The sequence below is a fragment of the Gallinula chloropus genome (assembly GCF_964237585.1).
Source record: "Gallinula chloropus genome assembly, chromosome: 17".
Taxonomy (NCBI): domain Eukaryota; kingdom Metazoa; phylum Chordata; class Aves; order Gruiformes; family Rallidae; genus Gallinula; species Gallinula chloropus.
In genome coordinates this window covers 6766323-6788873 of record NC_140102.1, presented here as the reverse complement: position 1 = coordinate 6788873, position 22551 = coordinate 6766323, and the positions used below count along the sequence as shown (strand labels likewise).

The window sequence follows — 22551 nt, the reverse complement described above, 5'->3', positions numbered from 1 at the left end:
CTCCGGGGCGATGGAGGTGGCGGCAGGAGTTCCGGCGGCCTCCTCGGGCGCTGTGGTGCCCGCTCCCGCTGCGGGCAGCTCTGTGGCGACGGTGAAAGAGGCGACCCCGCCGGCCGAGAAGCGCCGGAAGAAGATCCTGGATGAGGAGGCCTACATCGAGGTGAGCCGGGGCCTGGGCCCTGGCGGCCCCGCTTTCCTGGCGACGCGGCCCGAGCGGCCTCTGCCCGGCTCCGGTGCCGCCGCGTCCCGCTGTGACCTGGCTGCGGGTGGGCCTGGGGGCCCCCCTTGGGCTCCTGCGGCGACAGCCACCGTCCCGGCCTCGGCTTGACGCGCCCGTGGGGTGTCCTGGCGTCTCCCGTGGGGTGTCCTGGCGTCTCCCGTGGGGCGGCCCGGCCTCCCCGTGGGCACCCCGGCCTCCCCGCCCGGGAGGCTGTGTGCCTGAGGTGTCCCAGCGCGGCCTTGCGTTTATCTCCCCCCCCTTTGCAGGGCTTAGAGAAGATCATTCAGCGAGACTTCTTTCCCGACGTGGAGAAGCTGCGAGCGCAGAAGGAGTATCTGGAGGCGGAAGAAAACGGTGACTTGGAGAAAATGAGGCAGATTGCTATCAAGTTTGGCTCCTCCTTGGGCAAGCCATCGAGGGACACGCCTGCACCCTGTAAGAGTGGGCTCACTGGGGCACCAGGGGTTTATATCAGGTGTGACTGTTGTGGTTTCTCTAACTTTGGGTGGTGCTTATCTTAAGGACTCAAAGTTGACATTGTGTGATTGGGCAGGAGCCAGTATCTGCTGAATTTCTCTGTGGTAGTGTCTAATAATTCCTGCAAATGCTGGCTATGGCCAGGATTGTTACAGTGCTGCTTGCCTCTGGTGGTTAGAGCTGTAGGGTGGTGAATATACTGGGCTGTGGTTCTCCTGTGAAGTTTTCCCACCAGAAGAAAAATAATGGCTCAGATGAGTGCAAAAATCCTGTTGGGACAGAATTGAATATCATATTTTGGAGTCTCTTTGTTATTCTGTTGAGGCGTCTTCTGTGATTTGTTTGGCACATGACCCCTTACTATGGTGGAAGATTCCATGGCAAGCATCTTGTTCCATGCTCAGGTAACCATGTGAGCCTTTTCTTTTCTGTCACAGATGTTACTCCAGCTACATTTGAAACCCCAGAAGTGCATCCAGGGGGTCATCCACAGGGGAATAAATCCAAAGCTGGTGTCAGATCTGCAGATGAAGGTAGGAGAATGGTATTTTCCTAGCTGAATTCTTCAGCAGTAGTGGCCTGGTTTCAGTCAGGATGGAGTTAACTCCTTTTGTAGCAGCGGATGGAATGCTGTGTTTGAGAGTTAAAATGGGAGCAGTGCTGGTAACACCCTGATGTTTTTGGTTGTGTCAAGCAGTCAAGGACTCTTTCAGTTCTTCATATTTCTCTATTCATGAGAAAGGAGGGGCAAAGCCAGGACAGGTGACCCAAACTGGCCAAAGAGAATATTCCATGCCAATTATATCCTGCTCAGTATAAAGGGGAGCTGATGGGAGGAGGAGCAGGGGCGGCTTCAGGACGCGCAGTTCTTGGGGTTGGGTCGGGTTCCGGGACAGCTCTGGGTGGCACGGCCTGAGCTGTGGGTTTGGTGAGAAACTGCATTGGGTATCAACAGCTTCATAGATTTTTTGCTCTAAAGTCCTGTTGGCATTGTTATATTTTATCTTTCTGCTATTTTAGTAAACTATCCTTATCCCAACCCACAGGCTTTTGGTTTCTTGGTTTTGGGATTGTTATTTGCCCCTTCCTTTGCCTCACACCCACCCACCCATCCCCTTCTCCCCCTGCTCTTGTCCTTTAAAGAGCAGGCAGCTGCGTGGGTCTCAGCTCTCAGCTGGGGTAAAACCATGATAAGTAGGAAAATACTTTCCTGAGCTCTGCCTCCTGTAAGTGCTTTGGGTATTTAGCAGATATTTAAGCAGTTTCCTCTGACCATCTTGTAGGTGAGAATGATCACTCTGAAGTTGAACTTGATGTAGTATTTTACATCTTGTGTGTGAATTCTCAGTTGTGGGGTCTCTTTATGGCTGTGTAAATTCTGAACTCATCTTTTTGAAGGCAGTGAACCTTTCTTGGCACCTGAAATGAATTCTGTAAGTCAGCAAAGAGTGTAGGGGCAGAGCTATTCATACAGTATAGTAAAAATGGCTGTGAGTGGATGGCAGGTTACATATTTTTTCCTTGAACATAAATAATTTAAATGCCATAAAAAGTTGTTTTGTGAGAGTTGATTATAAGTCTTCCCAAAAAAACCCCAAACACTTTGTTATTGTACCAGTCTGTGTGTGTATTTTTTTGCACCAAGCTGTATGTTAGTGACCAGTGGCGCCGTAGTCAGCTTGCTGTCAGAAGGGATTAATGCTTATGTATAGTGCTGTCATTGAAAGGGGGATATCATCCTTTCTCAGGCTTCTTCCTTCCTCTTTTTAGAAGCAGAAAAAGAAGATAAAGATGCACTTCCCAGTCTGGACAGCTTCTTAGCAAAACACACGAGTGAAGATAATGCCTCGTTTGAACAGATCATGGAAGTGGCCAAAGAGAAGGAGAAAGTGAAGCATGCTTGGCTGTACAATGCAGAAGAGGAGTATGCCCAGGTAGGGAAATGGCTCAGCTGTACCTCTGCTCTTCCAGAGTGACCCAACAGGGCAATGCAGCTTCACTGTGTTTCTTGTTTGGTATAACAGAATATTATCTTACCTTCTGGTTTTGAATCTTGATATAAAAACAAATGAAAATTCATTGGCTCTGAGCACGGGACTGTTGATGAGATGATTAAGGGCCTGGAGTGTCTCCCCATGAGGAAAGGCTGAATCAACTGGGACTGTTCAGTCTTAAGAAAAGAAGACTGAGAGGGATCTTATTAATCTTTATAAATGTCTGAAGTGTGGGACACAGGGGATATGGCCAGCCTCATCTCAGTGATCTGTGGGGACAGGACAAGGGGTGATGGCCTCAGGTTGGAGCACAGGAAGTTCTGCACCAGTATGTGGAAGAACTTCACAGTGAGGGTGAGGGAGCCCTGGGACAGGCTGTCCAGGGGGTGTGGAGTCTCCTTGTCTGGAGATATTCCAGACCTGTCTGGATGCCTCCCTGTGTGACCTGTCCTAGGGACCCTGCTTTGGAAAGGGGGTTGGACCCGATGAGCTCTGGAGGTCCCTTCCAACCCCTACAGTTCTGTGATTCTGTTGCATTAGATTCCTCAGTAATTTTTATTATTCAATAAGAATAGAAAGGCCTTGATTTGAATAGTAGATGTGTGGGGTGATCACATCTGAATCTGAGCTAAGCCTGAGTATCCTGGGTCCTGTGACAGCTCATTACTTCCTTTTGCGGTTCTGATGTTCCCCCATCTGTGATGCAAGAGCAGTGTTGACATGCTGAGGAACTGTCTCTCCCTAAAGCTTTGAGGCTGTGAAGTGTTGCACTAAGTGCAAGTACTGCTGTTCTTGATGGTCTTTTCCCAAAGCAGCAATACCAGTGAGAGCAGCTGAGAACTGTTGGTGTCCTTCAGCCCTTTGTTATCTGCAGTTAGATCCTTTCTTACTTCAGCTTTCCCTTTCTGCTATCAGCAGCGATCCATTCAGCTGTCAAAGTACCGTGCTGTACATGGTATGGCTGGCTGTGCTGTCTTCCTCAGCTAGCTTCGTGGGAGTTTCAGAAGCTGGGGTGGCCACATCCATCTCTTTCCATCACTGGAAACTGTTGCCAGATGTGTCAGTGATGGATGAGAGCTGCAGTGCCTTTTAATGAAGTTTGGCACATGAATGTTTACTGCTGCTGTTGAGTGTTATGTTTGCATCCCAGGTACTCTAGACCCTCGGAGTCTGTTGCACAGATGGTGTTGCACACTGATGGTGTCTGTGGCTCCTTATGCATCTTTGCTCAAATGCTTTCATCCAGAATTAAAAGGCAGGCAGAGGAGAACTTCCCTAAAGCATGGCTTGTTTCAGGGCAAGGTGAAGTTGCTGGGGCTGGTCTTGTGGTGATGCTGTGTATCTTCTGTCTGCTAGCACTCTGCTCAGACCTTGTGTTTCCTCGCACAGGGCGCTCTCTGTGTATCAGACAACTTCACTGTGCCTCATTTAACATACACTGTGACAATGCTGCTACTTAAATGTATATGATGATACCTATTAAAGACATCAGTTCATGTCTTTAATATATAGCTCCTGGCAGTAATTGTCTAGTTCAATTAGTGTGAGAATTTTAAAGTGGAGTACCTTATCAGTGGCTTGCTGTATTCTATTAGTTTTTTTTTGGTGATACTAGTGATGCTACAGTGATACTATCACGCTGCAACAGCACGCAAGTAGTCATGGGAATATGTCAAATGCTCTCTGAGTATTGAAGTGTCCATCCCTTTGTTACTGCTTGCCTCAGGTAATACAGTTGGCATGAGACTAGGACAATACAGATGTTCCCCCAAGGTTACATGCTGAAGCCTTGCACACTGCCTTTATAGTAGAGATGAGCATCGTACATTGCTCTTTCTTTAGCAATGAGTGCTTCATTTGGATTTTGATAAGTAGAGGAAAGCACAGGAAAAATTTGAAACCTCACAAGGTGTAATAGAGTCATAGTCTTTCTGAGAAGCTAATTCTTTAGTTCTCATATGATTTTGTACCAGAACTTCATTTGGAGTTGTATGCAGGCTCACCTGGGAATGGGATGGTTTCTCAAATGCCGCTAGCCAGAGAGATGGAGTGCTTGTGCCATGCCAGAGGCAAAGTGTTAGGGCAGGTTGCTGAGCTCATGATTTTACTCTCTGAGTTGTGTATGCCTGGTTAAAAGATTGCAGGAGTCAGTTTCAAACTTGGGTTGTATTTTCCTTTTCAATTTTTTTTTGTTTGATTGGCCTTTCAGCGACGAAATGAGAACCTGGCACTTCCTTCAGCAGAGCAGCAAGCCCTGGAGAATGTGAAAGCTGGCCTGGAGACCTGGGAGTACACAGCTCGAAACACCCTCATGTATTACCCAACAGGTGAGCTGTGCAAGGTCCTGGGGAGAGGCATTGACTCCAAACAGTGCTTACAGCATTTCTGTAGATGGCTGAGCAGCTCTTACCGGTATAATACTGCACCTTTTATTCTGGGAAGCTGAGATATGTAAAGTTACTTTACATTCTCTTTGGTTTCTTTTCTCCTTTTCCTTCACTAAACCTTGCTCCTTTGCTTCTGATTGCAAAGTTTGATCATGTTCTATTTGTCACTGAGAGACTGTATTATAGAAGCACTTGTTTTTAGGAGCCAAAGCTCTTTCCAGTTTGGTCTATCTTATTTATGAGCACTTTATTGTCATCTTTATTGTCCTCTTGTCATTCTTGGCTTCTGTTCAAAGAGTGCTCCTTGGGCTTGTCAGGCCCTCAGCTCCTCTGGAAAACAACATTGCAGTTTTCTTTTTGGCTATAAATAGACAATTTCTACAAGCCAGTGAGGTACAGAAAAAGTCTTGTTGACTGTTGTGGACTTTTCTTAAAAATAAATAAATCTGATCTTAATGTGCAGATTTCAGGTGTCACAAAGCACACTTTCCTGTGCTTATTTTCTTTTAAATCTCTGTAAATACACACTGTGACTGCTGATGGATTAGATGTTGTGTAGGAATGTGTGGTGACTGTCATGTTTGTCTGGAGCTTTAAAGTACACTGCTCAGCGTTACCTGAGCCCTTTCTTAAAAGGTGTTTTGCTTTTCAAGGTGTACCTGATGAGGAAAATGCATTTAAGAAGCCCAGGGAAGTTATCCATCGAAACACCCGTTTTGTGAAGGACCCTTTCAGCCAAGCTGTGAGCAAATCACAGCTCCAACAAGCTGCAGCTCTCAATGCTCAGGTAATTCTACTACTTCTGACCAAAACCATGTTAGACTCTGCTCTCTGGTGTTGTTTATTAACCAGGAGAGCTGTGTGTGTGCTAGATACAGCTGACATGTACCTTTCTCCAAAGGCCAATCAATGTTTTTTTTTTTTAATTCAGTACAAACAAGGCAAAGTGGGACCAGATGGGAAAGAGCTGATACCCCAAGAATCTCCAAAAGTGAATGGATATGGCTATGTGGCCACTCCATCTCCTGCCCCTGGTAAGAGGGATTTCTTATTTTTTTCTGATGTAAGGGACTTAATTTGATGCTCTCTGTGTTCAACACTGGGACAACACTTCTATTCCTGTATGTCTCATCAGCTGGTGACTTTCTTGTGTACCACATATGCCAGCTTGATTCAGTACGTAAATCCTACTCCAAGACACTGGCAAGAGAAGTCATATAGCACCCAAGAGACCGTGAACAACCTGCTGTGCTGTTGCATAGGAATCATCCAGAGGGCAGCGAGCTTTCCTAGGCACCTAGAAAGCTGTGTCTGCTTGTTTTATCCCTGGGTGATGCTTCTCTAGACCTTAAAGAAAAGAATTGAAATGTTTCACTGACTTGAACCTTCCAAAGAGTTCAGTTGCTTGTTTTGCTAAATGGGGAGCATTCATGTCCAGTGGTTTGCTGAGTGATGGATGTGGTGTATCTCGCTTCCTTCACAGCCTAGCCTGCTGTTTGCCTGCAGCTCTGCTCCTTTCTAGGTCATTTCTTTGTCAGAATACACTTGTGTATTATAGAATACTTTTGTTTGGGTGTATTTGCTGCAGGATACTTTTAGGTAGATCAAACAGATTACTTTTCTCCCAGTTGACACCGTGTATGTGAATTTTTAGCTGGTTTTCACCAGCTTTTATGTTTCCCCATCTCTTTTAACGGTGTATGAGGTGAACGTACTGAGGCTTTTCCTCCGGAAAGCCTGTAGGTGGCATTCGGAGCGCACCTCCTTTCTCTGCTCTAAACGCCTTTTCCAAAGCCTGGCCGGCAGGATCAGCGGTGTATTGGGGCTGTTAGAATCTCTTCTATGGTTGTAGCTGTTGGGCAGGGTGCAGCCACCGTTGGGGACCCACAAGCCTCAAGAGGGAGAGAGGGTACACTTGGCTCTTAAAATCCTGGGAGTTTAAAGTCAAGCTCTTTTAATGGGAATGATGCTACTGTGCACCACTGGCTGGGATTTCTTCTGCTATGCAGGGGCTGATCATTTGGCTGCATTTCACAACTTGCTGCTTTTTTGTTGTTGTGGTGAATGATCAGATGTCTTGCATGGGCATGACTGTTTGAAATTTGTTTTTAGGTGTGAATGAGTCTCCTTTTATGACATGGGGTGAAATTGAAAGCACCCCTTTGCGCCTAGAAGGGTCAGAAACACCTTATGTGGACAGAACACCTGGACCAGCCTTCAAGGTATTTCATGTCAGGAGGCAGCATGTCATTCTTCTTGGGGGGGAGGCGGGGAAGGACTAAGGCAGTGAGTGAGTAACTAATAAGTTAATACTGTTGTGGTAGTATGACACATCTCTGGGCTGACCTCCCAGTCCTTGAGACTAATAATCTAAGTTCTGCTTGGAGGGTGGAGGTGGACGTGGCTCCACATGAAAGCTACGTGGTGGAGATACCAAAGATGGAACACACTGTTGGCAGGAGAGTGAGAGTCAGTATTTGACAATGGGCCCAGACTGAGGAGCTTTCAGAGGAAGCTGAAGAGATGCCTCGGGTTTTTTTCTCTGCCTTTAATGTGTGCATGGGTAGAAATTGTAGGATTTCCCTCTGTCTTGATCCTCCTGGCTGTCACAGCCTGAGGCAGGTGTATCACTTGAGAGTAGAAAAGACACTGGTTTTGCTAATGGCACCTGACCCTGCATGCCACTTGTCTCCTGCTGGTGTCATTGAAATGTGAGCTCTCTGAGAGTCTTAGTTTAAGAAAGGTGTAATTTGCTGTATGTGCCTCTGTTTTGTCAGACTCTGAGGCTCTTGGCTGCTTCTCCTGCTGTTTAGCAATGTCTGTGATTGCCTGAGAGCTGGCTGGCTGCACGCCAGGCTCAGCAAGACACAGGTGACATTGTTTGTCCAGGAGAGACAGCAGGAGGAAATGCCAGAGGTAATGGCTGCTTCCTTGACTGAACTGGTTTTACTGTTTTTTCTTACTTGCTAAGGCAGGTTGGAGGTCTCTCTGTGTCCTCTCTTGCTTTTATATACCAGCAGAGAGGTGTGGGCTGACCCAACTTCTCCCCAGTTTAGATCCCTGTAGGCCAGAACCCAACTGTGAAGGTGCTTTGACTCATATGAGTGCCTTGCTGAGTGAACTGTGTGATGTATTTACAGATCCTGGATCCTGGGCGCCGTGAGAGGTTAGGACTCAAGATGGCCAATGAGGTGGCAGCTAAAAACCGAGCAAAGAAGCAGGAGGCACTTCGAAAAGTGACAGAAAACTTGGCCAGGTGAGACTTCAGTCTGACAGCGAGCTCAGGATAGGTATTTAAATCAATGTATGTAGAAATGGAGGGATGATAAGAGTGCTACAGTAAAACTGCAAGCTTTTAGAAATTAAGGTTAATTCCTGGGATGGCGACTATCCCTGATACTCTTGTGAGCTTTACTGTTCTGCCCTCCAGCCACCCAGCAATGCATCTGGATCCATGTCTTGCCTTAAGTAAAGAGGCTCACTTGGCTGGGTTATGGGCAGGATGGAGCAGGCTCCAAGAAAAGGGCAGGCAGTGCCACTTAGGTTTGGGAGGGATGTAGGAGGCATCTCTGTCACTGTTTCTGTAGAGCAGGCTGCATTTACCTGCAGGCAGAATAACTTCTGCAGCCAGCCTGTTTGATCTGAAGGGTGGGGGGAGTGGACACCGAGCTCATCTGTGGAAGCATTGATGCTCTTCCTTATAAATGGCAGCTTTGTATTGTAAAATCTCTTAAAACTTTATTCTGTTCCAGCCTCACTCCAAAAGGACTGAGTCCAGCAATGTCACCAGCTTTGCAAAGACTTGTGAACAGGACTGCGAGTAAATACACCGACAAAGCCCTGAGAGCCAGCTATACTCCTTCCCCAGCCCACACGGGAACTCCTGGTTACAAGACCCCAGCAACTGGGCCTCATACACCCACAGGCACCCCACAACCCAGGACAGTATCTCAGACACCGGTATCTCAGGACACTACATCAATCACAGACAATTTACTGCAGCTTCCTAAAAGAAGGAAGGTATCCAAATTCTTCTGAATATTCCAGTTACCAGCAAGGTGATAGTGAACTGACTGCTCAGCTGTCTGCAAGCTGGGTGTTGTGAACCATCAGTAGGAAGGAGTGTCTAGATGCAGCTGCCAGAATGGAAGCCAGTGGTTACAAGATTGGAGACCAGTGCTACTCTACTCTGTAGCCTGTGATGTGCTTTTTGGAAGCAAAGCATCTCCTGCTGTGGTATAACTTCCCTTCCTGCAGTGGCAGAGAAGATTCTGGACTTTTGGAAAACAGTGATAATTCCTCTAGATACGTTTCTCTGTAAGATGTCATGCATTTAAATATGTTTCTGTACAGATACCTCTATTTATAAAATGTGGTTAGCCTTCCTAAAAAGTTGGATTGGACTTCCTTCCCACTCATCAAACTTCCTTGGGTTTGTGCTGTGTTGAAGAGGGGATACAACCATGTATGTATTGAGACATGACCCAGAATTTGGGAGAGCTGCTCTTTAATTTAAGTAGAGTTTAAACGAATGTGCTTGAACATAGAGTGGGCCTGTCAGCAGAGGTTGTACATCACAAAACCAGTATGCATACGGTTTCAGAGGGGTCTAGAGTAGCTAAATTGAAACCCACCAGTTCACATGTTAGACCAATAGTGGTGCTGTTAAAAAACAGCCATTCTTAAGAGGGTTCCTTTTCCTTCTCTCCTTCCCTTTCTGTAGGATGGGATTCAGCTTGCAGCTTGTGCTCGGGCTTTCCTTTGTGCAGGTTTTGGGAGCACTCACCCTCTTCTGCAGCTGGCAGAGGGGAAGGGGGACTGGATTTTGGAGTCTGCAACCATGAGTGCTTCAAAACTTGATCTATGCACAACCTCTTAGCCACACTTGGCTGGAGCAAGTGGTAAATGAGGTCCTTGCACTCTACAGTCAGGTATTTTGAGCTGTGGAAGGGAATCCTGTGTTGTTTCTGAATACATATCATTTTCTTGATGTTGGAATCATCAAATGGCATTAAAGCATAGACCATTGTATAGAGGATGACACCCAGGCTCCATATGTCAGAAATCCTGGGGTCACAGGGAATGCCCTGCAGCACTTCAGGGGCTGCATAGGCAGCAGACCCACAGAAGGTTTTGCTGAGAACAGTTCTCCCATTCTCATCCCGAGACAAGAACTTGGAAAAGCCAAAGTCTGACAGCTTGACGTTGAGGTCGTCATCCAGAAGGATGTTCTCACATTTCAGGTCCCTGTGAGCAAAGTCTGAGTCGTGGCAATGCTTGATGGCTGAAGCCAACTGATGAAACTTGATGCGAGCGATGTCCTCTTTCATAGCTCCCGTGGTCTTGATGTAGTCCAGGAGGTCTCCCTTTTTGCCCAGCTCCATCACGATGTACACGTTCCCAGCTGATGTCTCAAAGATCTCATAGGTTTTGATGATCGAGGGGTGGCTCAAACGTTTCAAAGCCTCTATTTCCCTGGGGAGAAATTTTTCCAGGAAGTCCTGGGGAGTTTTCTTCTTGTCAATGATCTTGATGGCCACGTTGCGTTTCAGCCGGTTGCAGTAGGCGCATTTCACTTTGCCGTAAGAGCCTTCCCCCAGGGTGCTGCTGAGCCTGTAGCCTTTCTTCTCCAGCGCCGCGGCGTCATCCATGCTGGGAGAGCTGGTGGGAGCCGCACGGGGTGGTGCTGGCACGCATCATGTGTGGTGGGAGGAGTGCCCGTGCACCATGGTGGCTGCCCAGGGCACTGATACATGGTGGGTGGGTGGGCACACCAGCTGTGGCTGCTGTGTGATGTCACAGGCAGCTGTGACTCGGAAGGACCTTTCAGAAGCAGAATGCCTTTCTAGTTGGTTTCGCTAACAGGATGGAAGTAGTTTAAATGTTTTTCTTCCCTAAATTCACCAAAGTCTCTTTATACTTAGTCCTGTGTCAGGTGAAGTTTTGTCTGTTGCCTTTTTGTGTGTCTCTGATGATCTCTCAGGTCCCACGTGTGCTTGCTTCCAATGTGTGGTGGTCATGTTCCTTGTTGGCCAGCTTTCCCCAAAGGGGTGGGATGATGCTTTTCTTGTCTTCACCTGCAGACTCTGTTCAAGAACTGTTCATTTGTTGTTTGCTTGTTTTGTTTTTTCTCATGGGATTGCTAGGAGAAGAAGGTGGCTTCTCTTAGGTTCATCTCCTTATTGGTCATCCAGCCTCTCCATTTTGTAGCTCTGATGAGTGGCTGGGTTTTGTGGGCTTTACAGCTGCTTCTTCTTAAATCCTTACTCAGTGTGGGGGTTATGTTTTGACTTCCAGCGTGTGCTGTTCTTGAGAAAGGCTCACACCAACACCTTCCTCAGAAGGACTCAGAGGATTGCTCTTTTGCATGTTGATTGCTTCACTGTAATCAGCCTCTGGGGCTTTTGGTTTTGCCTTAATTTCAGCTTTTTCAAATGTGGTTTTACAGCTGCCATGTGTGTGGCTCCATAGATATGATGATGACAATGACAACACAGAGGGTCTATGGACAACCCTGCTTCATCCACCTGCCTGGATGATGTCACTCTGAAGAACAGAAGCAGTACTTCTGACAGCCACTCTGGGGAGTTTGTTGGGGTTTTTTTCCCTCCTGTTCTTTGAAACTTTGGGCTAATTTTTACAATTAAGTCAAAAACCAAACCCCAAAGAACAGTTTTCCCCATGCATAGCCTGCCCTCGGAGCTGGGGTTGTTCCGGTACAAGCTGACCTTTGAGTGTGGGTTGAGCACTCACGTGGCGTAATCCAGCCTGTGGAAGCACCGAGCACCTTTCAGCAGGAAGCAGGTGGAGCCAGGTGTGTGCACCTCTTGCACCAGGCAGCCTGCGTAATGCTTGGCAGGCTTGACATTTGCTGTAAGCAAGTGCTGTTTTACCAAGGGAACATCCCTGGAAAATGTTGCAAAGCTCTTTGAGCTGTGCCTCCAGCCTTCTGTGAGGTCTGAGGGGTCTGATGCTGTGTTTTTTCTTGCTGGAGAGCTTCCTCTAGCACAGTTTCGATGGCCATTTCCAAAACTCGTGTCCCCTGACTGTGGAAAAACCCTTCCAAGGGATTTGATTTTGTAGTGTACCTTGTAAAAATCAGTTGGTCAACATGGCATTGCTGGGATTCATGACCCCAAGACATTAGTGATGTTTTTTTTTTTTTTTTACAGGCTATTCCTGTAATGCCTCCTGTAATGTCTGGTCCCTGCTTCCTGCTGCAGTTCAGCCCCTGCTATCTGTAATTAGGGAATCAGTAAACTCTTTGTTGCCAGGTATTTTTGCTGCTGTAGTAGTAGTAGCAGATAACGTGCCTCACGGGGCCAAATCCAGTGTGAAAAACCATCGTGGTTCTTGATGACTTGCAATTATCACTGTGCCCCCTCTGCTGCTTTTTGAGAGCGTTATTTCTTTTTGCTGTTCCTGTATATCCACGTTTCCCTGTGTGCCAGACCCTCAAACTCTTCCCTCAGCCAAAATAGCTCCTGGAGCTCTCCTAACACCTGGGGAGGCAGTTGGCAGTGAGCGGTGGTGGCAGAGGGGCTCTCCTGGGTGGCAGGAGTGGCTGTGGTGGGTTGCCAACTGCTTGAAAGACACCTTGGGAAGTGGGAATGTGTGGTGTGATGTGAGGCTGTAATGTCATCACACACCGAATCTCTGGCTGCTTGCATCAACAGTCTGCAGCTTGGCTCCTTGCAGGAAAAAAGATGAGGGAGCACAAGGGATTTTTGTTCATTTAAGTGGACAGGGGATTGTGGTTGATTTCGGGAGTGAGTAGCATGCTGTAAGTGTTAGAAAGTTGCAGGAGCTGTAGGTGAAGACCCAGGAAGGATGAGGGATGAGTTGCTGTAACCTCGATGGAGAAGGTAGTCTCTGATGGCTTACAAAAGCAACACACCATCAGAGATGACAGCTTCTCCTTTCTTTGCAGGGCATGGATAAGAAAATGCTGAGCAGCAGACAAGCAGCAGCAATGCAGGGGAGATCTGCCATGGCTGCCATGGCCCATGTGAGCTGTGTCCTGTAGCATGGAGCTGAGTCTGCAAGGGAACTTCCCCACAGCATCGAGCTGGGTCCCTGGGCACTTTGGCCTCGGGGCCAGGTACCCACTCCTGCCACGGTGCAGAGGCTGCAGCTTTGCACCCAGCTGAAAGCGAGTGGCTCTGTGCTGCTTTCTGCTTCTCTGATCATGTAGCTCAGAAGGAAGCTGTGGCTGGAGATACTTTGTTGTTTTGGAGGACGGGGCTACTTCTCTGCAGAAATAAAGGAAGTGGAGCCACTTGCTCAGGGGAGAGGGAAGATGGAGAAATTCCTGCTTCCTCCCATTCGCGTTTGTTGCCTCAGTCCCGCTCGTTGCAGCTGGCCTGGCAGCAGCCAGCTGCACAACCCAGCTCAGAGTCAGGCCAGGACAAGAGCCAGCTTTGGCTGCCCTCCCCATGAGCCCCTTCCCTCTGCTCTTCCTGGCCGTAGCAGCTTTGCTCCCACGCTTTTGGGCCACAGGTGATCTGTGTTTGCTGGTGAGAGAAACACTTGTTCCCAGTGGGAAACTGGGAGTCTTGGGACGTACTAGCTCCCATGTGCTCTGGGCAGCCATGGTCAGCTTGTTTCCACTAGCATGGCCCAGCTGCCCTGGCTCACCCTGACACAGGCCCCAGTGCCTGTGGGCCCAGGGCAGGTGTGGCTATATGGGCAGTCCTGTAATGTCAGTCTCCACCAGCGTGACAGCACTCGGCACGGGACAGCCCGGAGAGATGGGTGCCTCTTACCCTTCACCTCTGTGCTCCTGGGTGGCTGAGCCATTTATTGTCTGTTTACTCAGAGGTGCTGTGTGGGTTGTGGTGTTTGCCTGACACACGTGTGTGTTCCAGACCCGCCTCTGTTGGAGCTGGCAGGGCACTGTGAGCTGCCGCAGGGGGAAATGTGGGCTCTGTTTTCTTGGGTCAAAAGCTGTGAGGAGAAGCAGTCTGTGTCCTGACCAGCCTGCTTACAACAGAGGCATCACAAGGTGTTTCCTTATACAGGGGTGATGGGGTGTCATGGGCTTGGAGTAGGTAAGGAATGTCCTGGATCAGTCTGGGGTTGGGATGTCAGGCTGGGCTGAGAGCAGCCTCTTCCCACAGCATCCCTTGGGAGGAACATAGTTGGGGAGTTTGACCTTGTGCCTTCCTGATGGAGGAGGTTGTCATGCTTCAGGTCCCCATGGACACTCAGATCGTGACAGTATTTGGCAGCACATGGGAACTGGCAAAATGGGTTTTGGCCTAAATCTTCAGCCAGCCCCCCGCTACTTGTGACGCACTCCAGTGGGTCCCCAAGCACGTGTCCCCACCACGCAGCTCTCCTGGGTCCCTGCAGGGCTCACAGCTCTGGATGATGGAGCCATGACCTCATGCTGGCTCCTTCCCCAGCTCCGGGGAGCAAACGGGAGGCATCAGTTTCCACTGCCACATTAAACTTGAAGTTTAGCTTTGGAAAACATGGCGCCCTGATGCTGCTGACCTCAGCACAGCAGAAGCTCCTGTGGGGCTGGGGGTGGTGAGTGCAGAAAGCCCACGGAACCCCCCATTCCGGAGGTCAGCAGCTGGTGCCCGGTGCAGACAGTGGCCACAGTGGGAAGCAGAAGCAGCATGAGAGCAGGGGTGCCTGTGCATCCATTGGGAATACCCCTGAGGGAGGCTGCCACGGGGTATGGTGAGTAATTGGTATTGACAGGGCGATGGGGAGTGTGTCAGGCTGAGTTAAAATTGTCAGTACTGGAATGCGAATGCCGAATTTCAAAACTTCACATTGTAACATGTAAGTGGAAAACACTTTGTTGTAAACATTTAAAAAATACAGAAACTTCCCAGGTTTTGGCTTGACTGAAGGGTTTTACTGAAGCACTGGAATTCCAAGCCGAGGAATTCCAGCTCTCTGACAACCCCAGCACTGGCTGTGGGTCAACCACAGTGCCCAGCCAGTGTGTGCCCCAGCACTGCTGCTTTGCTTCCAGTCCTTAAAAGAAATTACAGCTCAACTTGGGAGGTGGGTATTGAAGGTTAAACTGCCTCTGGATTCCCAACACCACACCGGCTGCCCCCGAGCATGAGAAGAGCTGTGGCATGGAAGCCGGTGCCTCCTCCTCAGGCTGTGCTTCCTGGCAGGGACAGCCACCACCCTGCCTGGCCTGACTGCAGCAACACCCAGGGTCAAATTTCTGGTGGCACCTGTCAGTTGCTGGGCCATTAGGAATGATCTGAGCCACACAATGAGTTTTCTTCACGTGTTTCCTCTCTGGCTGGGCCTGGCAACCTGGAACACAGTGTTTCCAGGAGATACAGATGCACTGTCTGGCTCCAGCACTGCTGCGGAGCTGGGGCCGCTGTGTGGGGATGTCCCAGTGCCAGGGACCTCTTTTCGGTGTCACCCTTGCAGATGTGTGAAAACAAGGACGGTCCCACTGGGCAGCGGGCAGGCGGCAGGGGACTGATGGGACAGGGAAACGTAGAGCCCGCCGGGGCCGGGACTCCCCAGGGCTTCGTGCCTGCACCATGGGCACGGGGGCGACCGGGCTGGGGAGCCCCGTTGTAGTGGGGACGGAGGGGGCCGGGCCAGGCTGTCCCGGGAGACAGGCGGCTGGTTAAAGCTGGCACGGAGAGGATGGGGAAAGGCCGTCCGGTGGAGATGGAGGTGGGCAGGAAAGTGCCGGGGCCAGGCATGGGCCGTCCTGGGGCAAGCAGGGACCACTGGGGGCTACCCCGGTGGATGGAAGGGGAGGTGGGAGCTGTCCCGGGGGGACGACAACAGGAGGGACCGGTGGAGGCCGCTCTGGGGGGAGGGAGGTGGCTGGCGACGGCCGCCCCGGAGCGACGGAATGAAGCGGGCAAGGCCGCGCCGGGGGAAGGGAGGGGGCGTCTGGCGGCCGTCCTGGGGCGGGGGCCGCCGGTGAGCGGCGCGTCCCGCGAGCAGCCATCGCCCCCTCCGCCCGGGCCCCGTGCGCGTGCCCGCAGGTGGGCGGGGCGTGCGCGGATACGGGCGCTCGGCCCCGCCCCCCGCGCCGCCGATTGGCCAGAAGGCTCGCGGTGGGGAGGGGGGCGTGGCGGCGCGGGGAGGGGGGAAGGCGCCGGGGAGGCGCCGTCGCCATCTTGTGCGTCGCCGGAGCCAGGCGAGCGGCCCGCAGCGTGGCGCCGCCCGACCCTCCCGCCGGTCCCGCCGCCGCAGCCGCCGCCGCAGCCAGGGCCGCTGGCTCCCGCCCGGGGGCGGCGGCGGACGGGGGAGGGGAAGAGCTCTGTGCGGACGGGGGGCCCCCGCGGGCCTGGCGGCGGCCCCTCCTCCCGCCGCTTCTCGCGTCCCTCCCCGCGGGTTTGTGGCGCTGCGCCGGGGGAGGATGAACGGAGGATAAATGGTGCCCAAGGCGGACAGCGGCACCTTCCTCCTCCTCTTCCTCCTGGTGCTGAGCATCACCGAGCCGCTGCGGCCAGGTAGGGGCGGCGGGGCTGGGCGGGAAGGGGGTGGGGGGGGCGGTGGCGGGGATGCCGGTCCTCCCTCCTCAGCCTGCGGGCGGGTCCCCGGCCCCGTGCCCGCACGGGGTTCGCCGGGGGTCCCCCGAGGCGGGAGAGCGAGTGGCGGGCCCAGGAGGCCGGTCGGGTTAGGCTCCGGAGAGTGGCGTCCCCGGGAGGTCAGCGCCGGGCGGTGCGGAGGGGCGCCGGTGCCGTTCCCCTCCCGCTGAGGAGGAAGCGCCGTGAGGAACCCGGTTCTGGGGTCGTGGGGGTCCAAAGCCGGTCCCGGGGGGTGGGCAGGGCTCAGCCCGCGGCGTCTCGGCCGCCTGCTTGGTACTTTTGAAAGGAGATGGGGCTGGGATGAGTCGGGTGAAGCACCGGTGCCGGCTGGCTGGGGCTTGGGGGGGTGTGTGATGTAGGGTGAAAAAGTGAATTTAAACTTCGAAAGCTTAGATAGAAAACTACAAAACCCTATAACTCGTTAGCAGCGGGAATGTGGCAGGATGACTGAGTTTTCAGGAGCTTCTTCCTTGCTTGCTTTTATGCAACGGGCCTTGGACAAAACCAGACCAAACCCTCCCTTTCAGAGAGTGCCATTTCATCCTGCCAGAAGAAGCCCTGTTGCATCTCAGAACCGACATCGTCTTCCTAGTCCTGTTTCTGCCCTTAGAGAAGCAGTTCAGCAGCGGGGTTTGTGTGGCACCTGCTAGGCACGGGGCTTTGCAGCGTTCAGGTGATGAACTTTGGAGACAAGGTTTGTGTTTGGGGGTTGAAAGCTGCAGCTTTTCCAGGGTCATCGCTCAGTTGGCGTTTCTCTTTGGGTGTTGAACTTGCTTGGAGCTTGGCCGAGCCCTCACATATCTCGGGCTGCTCTTGCCAAAGAGCATCAGTAGCCGAGGCGTGAGGCTGCCTGGAGTGGCTTTGCAGGTTTGGAAACTGTCCTCCCATCACACTGTGTGACTGACTGCTCCTGGGTGCTACTTGCACCTTTGTAAATAAGGAGAGCCAGAGCGATGCTGTGCTTTGAAATACCCTTGTTCTTTCTCTTCAAGGTAACTTTTATGACCCAGACTAATAAAATGTAACGATATTAGTGAGCTGTGTTTAAGCAGGTTCCCAGTACAGCTGAAGCATAATTGGGTCAGTGTAGGCAGTCGTATTGAAATAACTACCTTGGATGTTGAAACTGTTCTGTGTGGTGCCTTGTTTTAGCTTGGTTTTCTTGGCAGTGCTGTGTATATATGGGGTGTATGGTACACTTAAGTAGCCAAAAAGAAAGCTCCCCAAAACATGGAGCTGATAACTTAGTACTATTACAGCTAGAGGCTTTTATGTGGGAGAAGATAGTATGTAAAACTGATCTGGAGCAACTTCCTTCATAGCTGGTATTAAGTGTGACAGACAGCTGAACTGCTGGTTGAAAAGGCTCAGAGACATTCATAGCTGCCTGTGCACTGTTACAGGTTGGCAGATTTGACCCTGAGCTCTGTTGGTGTTGAGAAATTAAACCCAGCATTTTTCCATGTTGTGTCAAGACATTTGTTGCACCAGTTTGATGTCGAATCTCTTGTCAGCAGCTGATGCTTGATAGACAAAGACAAGTTTTTCACTGAGGTTTGCTTCTTTAAGACAATTTTTTTTTTTTTGCTGGTGCTTTAACACATCTACTTTAGAGATCTGTGGTGCTGTAGCCACAGCGGCAGAAGCATCCTTCTTGTGAAGAAGCCATAGCTCTACCTGCTCAGGTTATGTTACACTAGCATTGAAACCTGGAGCACTAGGATTCCACTCTGGCAATGCCAAGTGTGGTCCTCAAATTTTGCTCAAACCTAGTATGTATTCCTGAACCATAATGAGAAAGAATCCAACGTTGCAGCTGGAATTCCCTGCTGTATCAGGAATTTCTGCATTTCATTTGGAATCTGCTCATCCATCCTGTTCACTTGGAGGCACCGGGTGAGTGGTGCTTGAGCTGTCCATGGTGATGCTTCTCCTTCCTCTTGGGAAGAAAGCCTGTCCCTTCAGGGTGGCTTCACATCTTTTTGCTAAGTGTTGTTTGCTTTTTTAGCTTGCTTCATTTAATACCTTGACTGTGCTGTCTCAAATAGATCACCCACTTAGTAGATTAGTAGATATGGGTTGATCCTGAAACAAAAGGTGCAAATCTGGTTCATGCAAGTACACAAGATGTACAGATTTATCATTGTAATGAGTGGTGACAAAGTCTCCTTTGTCCCTTTTCTTTATTTCTTAGAAAGAGAAGAGTATTTGCACTCAGTTTATTTTCCTAGTGGTGTTTGTTTTCCCTTTGCTTCTTTAAACCTGTGTATTGTAACAACTGTTACTGGTTTAGAAAGGATGCCTGCAGCTTGCTTAGCTTAAGTCTGTACTTGGAGCTATCAAATGAGTGCTGCAGAGTGATGGGAGGTTTTATGTACTCCGAGATGAATGTGTAGTCCCTTCACAATTCAGTCCCAGCGAATCAGGCACCTCTTTGTACTTCCATGTTAATTTGACACTAGCTTTGTATCCATGTTCTTGCTGTGCTCTTCAGATAAATAAAACCTTCTTTTAAGCCTCCTCAACTGTAGTATCTTTTCAGGCAATCTGAAAGGCAGTGATTTTTACATGGACCTATTTTTTTTCCTGTGTTTAGGGTTGAGGTGGGTTTTAGTAAACTATGTGAGGAATGGATTAAAATTTCCTCTTTTTCCTGATTTTTTTAATATTTTTTTTCTTAGTTACACTAGGCTGTTTTACACTCCTGCCATCAGTAATAGTGTTGGGTATGTCCAGGGTATCAGCCTTAGCTGTGGACACTCGGGTTCCTGAAGGTACTATAGGCAGTTAGATTTTTCTGAGCCTGTGGACTTTTAATGGTAACTTTGTGCTTTTTTTTATTTCCCCCCCCAGTGTTTTTTTCTTTCCCTTTCTAAACTGTTTTTTTTGAGTAGTTTCCTGCTTTATAATGCATTCTTGAAAGAGATTTTGTGTTGGTGTTTTGGTTTGTTGGGGTTTTTTTATTTAGGGTTTTTTTAAAGTATTTCTCTCTGGGTTGTGTGACATGTTTGGAAGCTGCTGATGCACTCAGCTTCAATTTGTATCAGACTTTTCCAATTATATGGGCGCACAGTGAAGGACTAACTTAGTATTTCCTTTAAACACATATTGAATTGATTATATCTGGTGCTCAGGCACCTGCTTTTGGGGGATATTTACCACCGTAGCGTTTGGCTTAGTAGTATCTTTTCAGGGACAACTCAAAACATCTGCTTCAGGTTATCTTACTTGCTGGCTGAGAACTGCCTGTAGGTGAAGAGGTGTTTCAGTGGTGTGTAACTGAGTCACAGTCAACTGTACTGGTGCTTAGCTTGGATTTAGACTGAGCTCCTGAACAGTAGGGTCATCAAAAGAGCATCAGTGAGACAAATTATTATGAATCGAGTTTTGCAGCAAGTTTGGGAAGACAGAAGAAGTTTCTGTTAGCATGCCATTGCACAATCAAAAAGCAAAGGTTTTGGTGTCTTCATGGAAGGTTGGGAACTTAAACAGTCTGTAACGATCAGGACGAGATGTTTCAGAACAGAGTTTAGAGGATTAATTAAGATCATCATCGCTAAAGACAGTAACATGTTTTCATATTTCCCTAACAAGATAGTGCTGCTTGCTAATGGAAAACACTTAAACATGGTGAGGCTTTATATTGGATTTTGTAATAGTGGTTTAGTACAGAGCCTTGTGAATGTAGGTCATCGGGCTTTCTTATTAGAGCATTTGCCAGGCAGCTAAAAGCCAATTGAGTTCTTGTTCTTGCAGCTTTTTTTCCTCCACTTCAAAGCTAGAGAGAGGAAGTAATTTTATTACCCAAGTCCTCTTTTTAAAAATATTGCACAATTTACCTAATGGGCAATGCTTAGAAAGACTTGCCAGCACAAGTGGTCTAATTAAAAAGCCCAGCAACTTTAGCTTTATGTTTGAGCTTTGCAGACACTTTGGTGCTTGCTTGACCACAGCTGGTGGTCACACTTTTACTGGTGGGGTGTCGGTATCTTGACATTGATGCAGTTGATGTGGGTGGGTAAATTGCTGACTCTTTCTTGTCACTTAGTCAAAAGTAGAAGGTCATAAATGCAGGGCAGAGCTCCTCAGAGTTGAAGTCTCAATAAACCCACAATCAACATTGTTCCAAGGTGATCCACTTGTGTGCTGTGGCTGAATGTGTCTGGTTTGTGCTGGTCGAATTGCACCTGGTAATTCACTTTAAGCCCCAGATATGTCAGTCATGAAACATGGCCTGGGCCCAGGATTCTGCTGCTCTAAAGGGAGTTTGTTGGTAGCAAATTGAAGCCCATATTTTGCTTTTTGTTTGCTGTCTCTGCCTTAGCAAGCCCTGTCATGAGCAGTGTGTATTTGGTTCCGTGTTGGTACCTGCAGTCCCTGTATTTAACTGAATTCCCAAGTGAGGGCTTCTGGGTGTGAGGGGCAGAGGGGTTTTTAGTGCAGGTCTACAGTTAGTTTCGTTGAGATTGGGGCTGGCCTGTCTTCCAGTCTTATGTCCCCCCTCATCCCCTTACTTAGGGGTTTTTGTCTTCTTACTGCTAGATACCAGTGTGCTTTTTCCTGGTGTCACGTGCTGTGAGGCCAGGCTGGTGGATATGGAAAGTCTTTCTTACGGCTGCTATCAGTGTGTCAGAGGCATAAGGCAAGAAGGTATCAGACCTTATTAGCAGGTCTGATACTTTAAGACTGGTAATTCTGGATGTTAATTATAAAACAAAACCTTTGAGATGTGAGTGGGTTTGCTGCTAACTGGTCACAGGTAAAGGAGAGGAAGGAGTCAGCAGGCAGAGGGCTGTCTGCATTGTGTTGCTTTGGTTCTGGGCAGTAATAAGCCAGAAAGGGAACTTGAGGGCTTTGAAGCATGCAACTTCTATGTCCCCCTGGTAGGTTTGGGAGTAGAGGAAGTTCGGGCCAGAGCAGCAGAAGTGATGGAGAGCACTGCTGCAGCCTTCCTATCTAGTGGGAGGAAGTAGCTGTGGAAGTGCTGCTTCGTTCCCCATAGTTAGGGGGAGAAGCATGGCTAGCTTGAGAGAGAATAACTTTTAGACAGTAAGCATGAAAGATGTAAAGTCCCCCAGTGAATGTCAGCAAACCAGCCAAGACTTCAATGAATTATTCCATCCCCTGGAATTAGCTTTGTTAGGGATGGTTTTGATGTTGAATTGTAATGCAAGAATAGTAACTACCTCTGCAGTCTGTCTTTGAGTAATGCCTGAGTCTCTGGGTTTTTACATGGTGATTTCTTGAAACTTTTATAAGGTCTCGTTTCATCCTTTGGGATGCATATAAATAACTTGTTACGTGATGAGTAGAACCTCCTGTTGCACTTGCATGTGCTGCACAGAGCCTGTGTGCCCTGCATCCAACCTCTGGTACCCACAGCGCGATCAGAGCAACATTGCTGCTCCCACCCTTCAGGGGTTGATGTGGATACTCGAGTATGGTTTGTATTTAAAGATTAAATAAGTGTGTGAGGGGTTCTTGTGTTGTTTCCTAGAACAAGGAAGTCCTTGAGATTGAAAAGAAACAACTGATCATGGCTCATGGCACGCTTGATGAGAGGCTCTGCTGAGCTTTGTTTGTGTGATCTCGAGGGCTGACCTGTGATGGAAAAAGGTTTGCTGATCTTTTGTTCTGTGTAGGCTGAGAGAAAGTTATGGCTAGAAGGGGTGCTAAGAGACTGGCTGGTCATTCTTCCTGTCTCAAACCAAAATCTAAAAAACCCAGGCAATTCCTGAAGGACAGTTTTAATTACTTCTGTGACAGACACTGCAAACACCAGATTCGTTTGCTAAGTCTGTTGCTTATTCTTCATGTCTATACACAATGTCATATGTCTGTCCCTCTCAGGCTACGGTTACAAAGAGCAGTTTCCTGGTTTCCCAAGACAGTTGGGGTGCCAGGTCCCACCAGTTTTCAACGGTGGTGTGGGTAGG

General features: G+C 49.1%; 3 protein-coding genes across 4 annotated transcripts in view; 2 read left to right on the top strand and 1 right to left on the bottom strand.

The window, feature by feature from the left end:
* Positions 1-10: 10 nt before the first annotated feature.
* Positions 11-9464, top strand: ESS2 (ess-2 splicing factor homolog; the record flags this gene model as incomplete). Its single annotated transcript, XM_084272096.1, has 10 exons — positions 11-160; positions 487-655; positions 1135-1230; positions 2468-2631; positions 4901-5018; positions 5732-5865; positions 6010-6112; positions 7191-7300; positions 8219-8334; positions 8831-9464. 10 exons carry the CDS (start codon positions 11-13, stop codon positions 9114-9116), a joined length of 1446 nt encoding a protein of 481 aa, XP_084128222.1. The 3' UTR covers positions 9117-9464.
* Positions 9465-9760: 296 nt separating this feature from the next.
* On the bottom strand, positions 9761-10735 carry TSSK2 (testis specific serine kinase 2; the record flags this gene model as incomplete). Its single annotated transcript, XM_084272079.1, has 1 exon — positions 9761-10735. The coding sequence occupies exon 1, from the start codon at positions 10727-10729 to the stop codon at positions 9761-9763; it is 969 nt and encodes a 322-aa protein (XP_084128205.1). The 5' UTR covers positions 10730-10735.
* A 5723-nt stretch (positions 10736-16458) lies between these two features.
* DGCR2 (DiGeorge syndrome critical region gene 2) overlaps positions 16459-22551 on the top strand; it is a gene marked incomplete at both ends in the record, with an annotated part of 41703 nt that continues 35610 nt past the window's right edge. For both annotated transcript variants that reach the window (XM_084272289.1, XM_084272290.1), the window contains one exon: positions 16459-16537. In XM_084272289.1, coding sequence (XP_084128415.1) covers positions 16459-16537 — 79 coding nt within the window. The remainder of the gene's footprint in view (positions 16538-22551) is intronic.